The sequence below is a fragment of the Erythranthe guttata genome, chromosome 5 (assembly GCF_056151865.1).
Source record: "Erythranthe guttata isolate IM_541 chromosome 5, IM_541, whole genome shotgun sequence".
NCBI classification, from domain to species: Eukaryota; Viridiplantae; Streptophyta; class Magnoliopsida; order Lamiales; family Phrymaceae; genus Erythranthe; species Erythranthe guttata.
In genome coordinates this window covers 890,696-901,408 of record NC_142537.1, presented here as the reverse complement: position 1 = coordinate 901,408, position 10,713 = coordinate 890,696, and the positions used below count along the sequence as shown (strand labels likewise).

General features: G+C 34.0%; 1 protein-coding gene across 1 annotated transcript; it reads left to right on the top strand.

The window, feature by feature from the left end:
* The first annotated feature begins 6,790 nt into the window (after positions 1-6,790).
* LOC148770366 (putative nucleoredoxin 1) lies at positions 6,791-10,703 on the top strand. Its single transcript, XM_088818405.1, has 4 exons — positions 6,791-6,926; positions 8,741-9,220; positions 9,478-9,960; positions 10,059-10,703. The coding sequence occupies exons 1-4, from the start codon at positions 6,822-6,824 to the stop codon at positions 10,677-10,679; spliced, it is 1,689 nt and encodes a 562-aa protein (XP_088674531.1). The 5' UTR covers positions 6,791-6,821; the 3' UTR covers positions 10,680-10,703.
* Positions 10,704-10,713: the final 10 nt, after the last annotated feature.

Below are 10,713 nucleotides of genomic sequence, written 5' to 3'. Positions count from 1 at the left end.
ATAATATATGGACGAATATAGTAATTATAACATGTTTATTATAAACAATATAATAAATTATTGTTTTCTTAAATCGTAAACCGTAAAATTTGATCGTTTTGTCGATATTTAAGATTTATTTTAATATTTGAATCGACTTAGGTGTGAATGAATTGAAACGTAAGATTTGAATCGTAAATCATAAGATTTTAAACTCGGTGTTGCGAATTTTCGTAAATGAGTCACACACGATTATAGTCGAAGCATACTGCGTTGGTGGCGGATATTTCAAATATTGCAAGAGTGATCCACTTTGGTGTTAAATTTGTTATTTGGGTGGAACGGCTGGGACGAAATGAGTAAGTATAGCTGTGATTCTGCAATTTTCAAAATTATTTCAATCAATGAAGTGGATTTCCAGAAATTATAAATTGACCCCCACTTGGGGTGCATTTCTTGTTTTAGGACCAAAATTAAAAAAAATGTATGTAATATAGGGACCAAAATTCGTAAAATTTGATCCATTAGTTTATTTTTAATATTTATTTTAACATTTGAATTGACATAGATATGAATGAATTGAATCGTAAGATTTGAATCATAAATCATAAGATTGTACGCTCGTTATTATGTTTTTTTGTAAATGTGGCGAATATTTTGGATAGTGAAAGAGAGATCCACTCTTTGGAGTCAAATTTGCAATTTGGGTGGAGCGGTTATGAAGATGGAGTAAGTATAGGGTTGATTGTTCAATCTTCACAACTATTTCAACCAGGGAGGTGGATTTTTGGAAATTACAAATTAACCTCCACTTGGGGCACTTCCAGTTGAAGGACCAAAATTAAAATTTTTACATAATATATGGACCAAATCTGTAATTATCGCAATTTTATTATAAATAATATAATGAATTAAAGTTTTCTTCAATTTTAAATTGTAAAATTTGATCGTCTTGTTGATATTTAAGATTTATTTTAACTTTTGAATCGATTTTGATATGAACGGATTGAATCGTAAGTCATAAAATTTTAAACATGGTATTGCGAATTTTCGTAAATGAGTCACACACGATTATAGCTGAGGAGGACTTGAACAAACAACGTTGGTGGCGGATATTAAAGATATTGCAAGAGAGATCCACTTTGGGGTTAAATATGCAATTTGGGTGGAGCGGTTGGGAAGATGGAGTAAGTATAGGGGTGATTCTGCAATTTTCAAAATTATTTCGGCTAGGGAGTTTAATTTCCAAAAATTACAAATTGACCCCACTTGGGGTGCATTTCTTGTTTAAGGACCAAAATTAAAAAGATGTATAATAATATAGGGACCAAAAATCGTAAAATTTGATCGATTTGTTGATATTTAAGATTTATTTTAGAAATTACAATCGACATAGATATGAATGAATTGAATCGTAAGATTTGAATCGTAAAGCATACGATTTTATGCTCAGTATTGCGAATTTTCATAAATGTGGCGGATATTTTGGATATTGAAAGAGAGATGCACTTTGGGGTCAAATTCGCAATTTGGGTGGAGTGGTTAGGAAGATTGAGAAAGTATAGGGGTGATTCTGCAATTTTCAGAAGAACTTTAGCTAGGGAGGTGGAATTTCGGAAATTACCAATTGACCTCCACTTGGGGGCATTTCCGGTTGAAAGACCAAAACTAAAAATGGGATATAATATAGGGACCGAAATAGTAATTATAACACGTTAATTATAAATATTATGATAAATTATTGTTTTCTTAAATCGTAAAATTTGATCGTTTTGTCGATATTTAAAATTTATTTTAACATTTGAATCGACTTAGGTATGAATAATTGAATCGTAAGATTTGAATCGTAAATCATAAGATTTTAAACTCGGTATTGCGAATTTTCGTAAATGAATCACAAACAATTATAGTTGAGAAGTCGAAGCATACTGCGTTGGTGGCGGATATTTCGGATATCGCAAGAGAGATCCACTTTGGTGTTAAATTTGCTAATTGGGTGGAACGACTGGAAAGATGAAATAAGTATAGCGGTGATTTTGCAATTTTCAAAACTGTTTCAGTTAGGTAAGTGGATTTTTAGAAATTACAAATTGACCCCCACTTAGGGTGCATTTCTTGTTTAAGGACCAAAATTAAAAAAAAAAAATGTATGTAATATAGGGACCAACAAATCGTAAAATTTGATCCATTAGTTGATATTTAAGATTTACATTTGAATTGACATAGATATGAATGAATTGAATCGTAAATCATAAGATTTTATGCTCGGTATTGCGAATTTCGTAAATATGGCCCAATTTATATAAAAGCACCGAATTTGGGCCCTATGTTAGAAGATGATCTCTTCATTGGTACTTTATTACACAGTTTCATACACAAGTTGGACTGTCGGGCACCCATTTGAACTCGAAGACAAACAAAACTACAAAGATTACCTATGGGAAAGGAAATAAACGATTATAGAAAACGAAAGAAAGAAAGAGTTACATACCGAGTACGGAAGTTGTGAAACAAAACAGACACAAACTTTGAACAACTAATCTTCAACTGATGAAGAAGCTCGGTTTTTATTACGGCTCAGTTTCCTTGTCATGTTTTCACGTCCATAACCTTTCGACGGTGGCTCCAACAGCCTAATACAAAGCACAATCACCAGAAGTCCAGAACCCTAGTTAGAACCACTCATTTTTTGTCAATACTCTATCCAAAGCAGAAAGAAGTAACGGTCAAGATTGAATAATCTAGAAAGTTCTCCTGTTTGACCGATTACATAGGCTTTTATGTTGGAACGGCTCAGAGAAAAGTGAATTTCTGGGCTACATTCAATAATCTTTTGAGCCCAAAATCCAAGAAAGAACTACATGAGTTGTGCAATCTTACTATAATTGAATTGTATAAGACCAAAAACTTTAATAGAAGGGTAAATTACATCCACACCCCTGAGGTATGCTTAAATAATTTTAAGGTCCCTATGGTATCGATAATTACACTCACCCCCTGAAACGTAGTTAGAAACTCTAACGCGATAATGCATTGGATACATTATTCCCATAGGGTTCTAATGGACTATTACTTTTAGCTAGCGGTGGAGATAACATAGTTATGGGGAGTTATGGGGTGACATGGCTCCCCCAATATTTCTTAAATCACCCATAACTCTTTGTCGTCTCCACCACTTCTTGAAATCAATAGTCAGTTAAAACTCTATCGTAATAACATATCCAATGCATTATCCCATTAGAGTTTATAACTACGTTTCAAGGGGGTGAGTCTAATTATCGATACCACAGAGACCTTAAAGTTATTTAAGCATACCTCAGGGGTGTGGGTGTAATTTATCCTTAATATAACTAAGCAAGTATATATTAAAATATAGGGGCAATTTGCTATAGGTCCTCCTCTAAGAGATTTTATGTCTATAAATCCAACTAATAAAACTCAATTTTTAGTAAATTTATTATTTTTAATATGTCAAAAATATCCCTAACAATATATGGAAATAAAAATCTCCAAAATAAATATCCCATATTTTTCTCCTTGCAGTTAATTAACCCATTCCAAAACGTCACGTATTATCAATCTCAAATTCCACCACACCCAAGAATCGATTTCATCAAATTTCACCGCTCCAAAACATCGATTTCATCAATACCAAACCTAACTAGAAATCGCATTGAGTCTGTCGTTTGCAATCCACAAAATTTCGTGTGTTGTCTACGTTGGGACATCAGTTATTTTTTCTTTTCTCGTTTGCTATTTGGAGATCGTTTGTTGTTTGAAGACATCGTTTGTTGTTTCTTCATCTGTTGTTTGTGATTTCTACAATGGCTCAAACACAATTTCGTCTCGGTAAACAATACTCCTATTAACTACATGTACATAGCATTGTTCGATTTTTTCAATACTCATTCAAAAACCCGTTTTTTTTTTTTTTTTGAGACAGCGAGCGAACGAGGATGATGAATTCGAATCCCCGAGAAATCAAATATAAATTGCAGGGTTTGTTGAAGTTAGTAGTCTAGTTTTTTTTTTTTAATTGCAGTTTGCACTCTGCGATTCTCTATTATAATTGAAGTTGTTATTGGTTGTTTGCAGTTCATGTTTGGCCTTAATTGGAGTTCGTATTAGTTGTTTGCAGTTCATGTCTACATTTGTAAGATGAACTGTTGTTTTCATCTCCAATTAATAATTGCTATTAATTTCTTTTAAATTTTACTTAAGCAGTTTTTATTAAGCTATTTTTTTTACACTTTGAAGCATGTATGTTGCAAAAGACATTTATTTGCAATTTTAGTTTTCACTTTGAAACTATTTTGTAATGTAATGCTTGTTGTATGTTGACGTTCTTGAGTTGCGAATTATGTTGCTAGCAATTAGGTTTACATTGTACTATAATCCTCATAAAATGGACTTTAGATTAGTTTTTCTCTTTTTACACATGTTTGCAATCAGTTTTCTATTTGCATTTTTCAGATTATTTTGCAAATCTTGTTTGAACTTGCGTATGTTGTTTGTTGTTTGCAATCACAATTCTTTTTTGCTATTTTTCCTTAACTTTGCAGTTAGTAAGTCGTGGTTAAAGTTTGCAATTTTTTTTTTGTAGGTTCAAGATTGTACATTATATCCTGCCGTGAGAGTGTTTCAACCCATACATGCCTGGGTAAAAAAGAAAGAAGATAATTTTCGGTTAATGCCGCCGACATGGAAAAGTTCCTCGATAGTGCCAGTGCCAGTGGTCAAAAATTATTGTTTAATGCTTTACATTTATTTTTCTCTTTGAATTTTAATTTATTTTTTGCATCATGATTTATTGTGAAAATATTACACTTTTTAGAGTTTTGTTGCACATCCTGTAATATTGTTATAATTTATTTTTTCTATTTCAAATGGAAATTTGTATTTTTTATTTTTTATTGCAAACATATTTTGTCGTTTTAAATAACTTTGGTAGTTTACAGTTTACAGTTTGCACTTCATGTTTTATTATTTTTCGTGTACAATTTGCCTTCACAGTTTGTATTTGCAGTTTGTAATTAGTGGTTGTTAATGTTAGCAACTATTACATTTGTTGTTTTGTATCGTTGCAGTTTTCTATTTTATGTTGCAAATTTATTATGTTGTTCAAATTTTTTATTTTGTTGTTTGTTCAAGTATAACTGATAAGAAAATGCAAACAAAAAAATGCAATATTGTCGAGAACATACAAAATAACAATTAAAATCCAACACATATAATCTCAAGAAAATTAATAATTGAAAGATTGCTATAAAAATACTTATGTAAAAAATATTAAATATTTTTATAAAGTAATAAATAATTAATTTTCAAATTTTGTTGCCTTGAGAGAGAGGGGGTGAAATACGTGTGTGATAGAGAAGGGATGAGAAAGAGATGTGTGTAGGTGTGATGAGATGGGAGATGTGTTTGACCGTGTAGATAGGAGAGAGAGTGAGAGATTTGTGGGATTTGTTCCCTTAATTTCTAAAATAACTATTTACATATAAATATTAATTGAGGGCATCTATGTCTATACACTAATAATTTAATTTAATTTAATTGATTAAGGACCTACACCTATATTCATCTAATAGATTGGATCTCCACCTATATAAGTCTAGAATAAGGGGTGTCTTCCACCGCATCCGTTGAAGATATTCACTAATGCAGATTAGCCACAGATTAACTATGCAATGAAACACGTAACTCATTGCACCTCTAGGAAAAAAACACTAGACGAAACACCCGTAAGAGAGAGAAAGAAAGAAAAAAGCTTCTGATTTCACTAATTCAAACAACTCCGAAGAATACACAATATCACTGCATCATAAGAAGAAGACCCGAAAGACGACAATGTCGAATTCAATTCAAATACCCAATTTTATCCAATTCAACTCGTGATTCGAAAAACACGAGAGCACTTCACAACTTACCATTGATCATGCCACCAAGAAAACAATACATAAATTTTAGGGTAAATTACACACCCCCCCCCCTGAGGTATGCTTAAATAACTGTAAGGTCCCTGTGGTATCGATAATTACACTTAGCCCCCTGGAACGTAGTCAGAAACTCTAATAGGATAATGAATTGGATACGTTATTTTGATAGGGTTCTAACGGACTATTGGTTTCAGAAAGTGGTGGAGACAACAAAGAGAAGTAACGGTCAAGATTGAATAATCTAGAAAGTTCTCATGTTTGACCGATTACATGGGCTTTTATGCTGGAACGGCTCAGAGAAAAGTGAATTTCTGGGCTACATTCAATAATCTTTTGAGCCCAAAATCCAAGAAAAAACTACATGAGTTGTGCAATCTTACTATAATTGAATTGTATAAGACCAAAAACTTTAATAGAAGGGTAATTTATATCCACACCCCTGAGGTATGCTTAAATAATTTTAAGTATACCTCAGGGGTGTGGATGTAATTTACCCTTAATATAACTAAGCAAGTATATATTAAAAAATATATATATATAATTATTTAATGTACCATGACTAAATAGTAAATACCAATCAAATATGTAAAGTCTTCTTCCCCATTCATACAATTAAGCATCAAGATTAAGCAAAGCATCTTGTACTAAATCGATATTTGGTACAAGAAAGCATCTTGTTCTAACTATAATATTATAGTTGACATTGACTAAATAACAAGTCAATACCAAATATAATAAAATATTTCACGTCTTGATTACGACTTCATCTTAGTCTCGCAAGAAAGTTCTGAAAATAAATCGTGGGTTTATGTGTTTTTTTGCCCCTTCCCTTACTATAAACTTCAATCAAAGATTTGGGTTTTTTCTTTTTTTTTTACCTTTTTTTGTTTTCTGCAATCCCTAATGGAGAGTGAGCTTGAGAATACCAATGGAGATGCCACGTATGATCTCAGTTCTATTCTGTCCTCCCCAAACAGGGATTACCTTGTCCGCAACAATGGTGACCAGGTAATCTCCTCGTACTCATGTCTTTTTTTTTTTTCAGACCAATTGGGATTTTGCTATTTGTTGGTTGAAAATTGCAATTTTGAATTCTTGATTTTTAGTTTCTTTCTTGAAGTTGATTGTATGTATCCAATTCTGGGTTATTTGACATCCCTTTGTATAAAGATCCAATTTTTTTAACTCTTTAATTTGATGTATGTGCTTAACGAAATGAAAGTCAACACTTGATTACACTTGATTTACAGTTTATTTCTTGAAGTTGATTGTATCTATCTTTTGGTTATTTGATATCCCTTTGTAGAAAGATCCAATTTTTTTAACTCTTTAATTTGATATAGAGTTAATTGCATTGAGCCCCCTGTGAAATGTCTAATTTCCATAAAAGTCCTTGTGTTAAAACAATTGGCATTTACCCCCCTATGATGTGTTTTATTTAGCCTACCATCCCCTATCCAAATAAAGCCCGTTGACTGCATTGAAATGGCTATATTGCCCTTATGAATGTAATCCAAAAACAGCTGTCCATCAAAATTTGTACCTTATATATTTGTATTTCTATATGTATATTTGTTTTATATTTTTAATAACTTTTAATTATTCTCTTATGTATTTTTAGGAACTTTTAAATTTGTACATAAATATTCCAAACACTATACAAAAAAGAAAAATTAAATGTAAATAAATCTTAAAAATTACCATATCAATATTTTATGTCATAGATATTTTATTTTGTCTACAAATTTTTAATAATATTTTGATATCTAAAAAATAAAAATACCAAAATATTTTATTGTTAATAAAAAAAATCTGCCCCATTCCATTACCCAACATCTCAATTCTCAAACCCCAAATTCTGAATCCAAAAAATCCAAAAATCAATTCAATGAACTACCCTTGAAGAAAAAAATCAGAACAGTTGAGTCCTTTTCTTTTTTGTTCATCTGCACAAAATCAGAAAGTAGAAATAAAAAATAAAATTAAAAAAAAATAAAAAGCAGGAAGAAATCTGCTCTTCTTGCTCGTTTTTCCGAAAATGTTAGCCCTAACTCCGGCGAGGTCGTTGGTGCAGACGAGGAGGGAAATAGCTCGTCAAGCGGGATGAGGAGAATAGGCGGAGTATTGCGCGGTCCTAGGAAGGGATGGGGGGATGGACGACGACTGAGGATGCGATGGAGGCGGGGATCGAGAATGCGCAGCCGGCATAGATTAAGAAACCCAGGGGAAGAGAAGACTGAAGAGGGCCATGCCTGAGGAAAGTGACGGGATGAGAGGAGCTGTCAATATCTCCAATAGGAGCGATGAAGAGTTACATTTTGGGTTGGGGTCTGGTTTTGGGGTGTGGTTTTGGGTTGATTGGGGAAGATGGCTTTTTACAAATATTGGGGATTGAATTGAAAATTTTGAAAACTTCATTTTGGGCCTGATTAAAATTATGGGGTGAATTTATAATTTTTTAAATTTCTAATTTAAAGGGTATTTGAGTCTTTTTGCGTAAAAAATACTCACCCATTCGCACATTCCGCGCGTGCTACACACGTTTGGATAGCAGGGGCCTTATTGCCTTTGACTAATTTTCATAGGGGGGTATTTGCTAATTTTTTTAACATAAGGGTTTTTTCAGCAATTCGAGATTACACAAGGGTGGTTTTTGCAAAAACCCCATTTGATATATGTGCTAATTTGATATATGTGCTTAAGGAAATGAAAGTCAACACTTGATTACATTTAGTGGCAAATCAAAAAGTATTTACTGATTAATGATTTATACCTGTCTTGGTTTCGTTCAATGGCTAAAGTTTTTCTGTTAAATTCCGTAGGTTAAATTCGATAGTTTTAAGGGGAAGATAACCGGGCTGTATTTCTCTGCATCGTGGTGCGGTCCGTGCCAGCAGTTCACCTCAAAATTAGTCGAGGTCTACAATGAACTAGCTCAAAGTAGTAACTTTGAGATTGTATTTATATCTGGCGATGAAGATGACGAGTCATTCGATGCTTATTTCTCCAAAATGCCTTGGCTTGCAATTCCGTTTTCCGATTCTGACACACGCGAGAAATTGAATGAATTTTTCGGTGTGAGTGAAATACCCCACCTTGTAATCCTTTACGAGGATGGGAAGATATTGACGAGTGAAGGAGTACGAGTCATTGAAGAAAACGGGTCCGACGGGTACCCTTTTACTTCCGAGCAAATCGAGAAACTCAGGAAACAAGAAGAAGAAGCTAAGATGAATCAATCCTTAAAATCTTTACTTGTGACCGAATCCAGGAACTATGTTATTACATCTGATGGGAAAAAGGTGAAATTTTTTATTAGTATTTGATGGTTTTTCAGTTAGTATGATACGAATTTATTTCATTTTAGTATCACCTATGTTATATCGAATTGCTAAAAACTCCCCCGTGTTATAAATATCAGCAAAAAACCCCGTAAATAGTGAGTTTTTAGGGGGTAGTTTGCTTAAAAAAATGGAAACATAGGGGGTTCTTCGCTAATAAAATAACATGGGGAGTTAACGTGTAATATTGACATTCCCGATTTTTTTTTGGTGCAAAGGTTCCTGTTGCTGAGCTGGAAGGAAAGACGGTGGGATTGTATTTCGTATTGACCATTTACTCCGGGTGCTTAAATTTTAATTCGAAGCTTATCGAAGTGTACAACAGTTTGAGAGAAGGGGGAGAAAGTTTCGAAATTGTGATGGTACCCCTAGACAAAGATGAAGAATCGTTTCGTAAAGAGTTTGAAAAGTTGCCGTGGTTATCGTTGCCTATAAATGACAAATGCTGCCTCAAGCTAGTTCGGTATTTCGAGCTCTATGCCCTCCCAACTGTGGTTATTATCGGTCCAAATGGAAAGACACTTCAGTCAAACGTTGTTGAAGCATCAATCAAGAAACACGGTGTGAAGGCTTATCCTTTCACACCAGAGAAATTCGCCGAGCTTGAAGAGATCGAAAAGGCGAAGAGGGAAGCTCAAACACTCGAATCCCTTTTGGTGAATCAAGATTCCGATTACGTTATCGGAGAAGATGGAGTCAAGGTAAAAAATGAAAAAAAAAAAGATCACTTTTTTATTTTTATTTAGAAAATGGGATTATGGTTAGTGCTAACACGAATATTTAATTTTTTAATTTTCAGGTTCCGGTTTCCGATCTTATCGGGAAAGACATCTTGCTATACTTTTCGGCCCATTGGTGCCCTCCATGCCGTGATTTTCTCCCCACACTCACAGAAGCATATGAAGAAATCAACAAAAATAATAAAATATTAGAAGTGATATTCATCTCGAGCGATAGAGATCAAAAAGCATTCGAGGAATATTTCTCGGAGATGCCATGGCTTGCACTCCCGTTTGGCGACAAGAGGAAGGAATCTTTGAGCAGTTGGTTCAAGGTGAATGGACTCCCAACACTCGTTGCATTGGGGCCCACGGGCAAAACGGTTTCCACCGATGGCCGCGGGCTTATCATGGCCTACGGTGCGGAGGCTTATCCTTTCACTAGAGAGAGAATCAAGGAGATCGATAAGGCGTTTGAGAAAATGGCGTTTGAGAAAATGGCGGAGGGGTGGGCCCCGAATCTGAAGTGCGGGGCCCACGAGCACGAGCTTTTCCTTACTGAGAGGAAGAATTTTGTGTGTGATGGTTGTGGTGTAGATGGGAGGGTGTGGTCTTATTATTGTGAGAAGTGCGATTTTGATTTGCATCCAAAGTGCGCTTTTGATGAAGAGAGCAGAGACAAAACTGCAGCACAAGGGTGAGTTTGTGATGGAGACAAGTGTTATCAAGAATGAA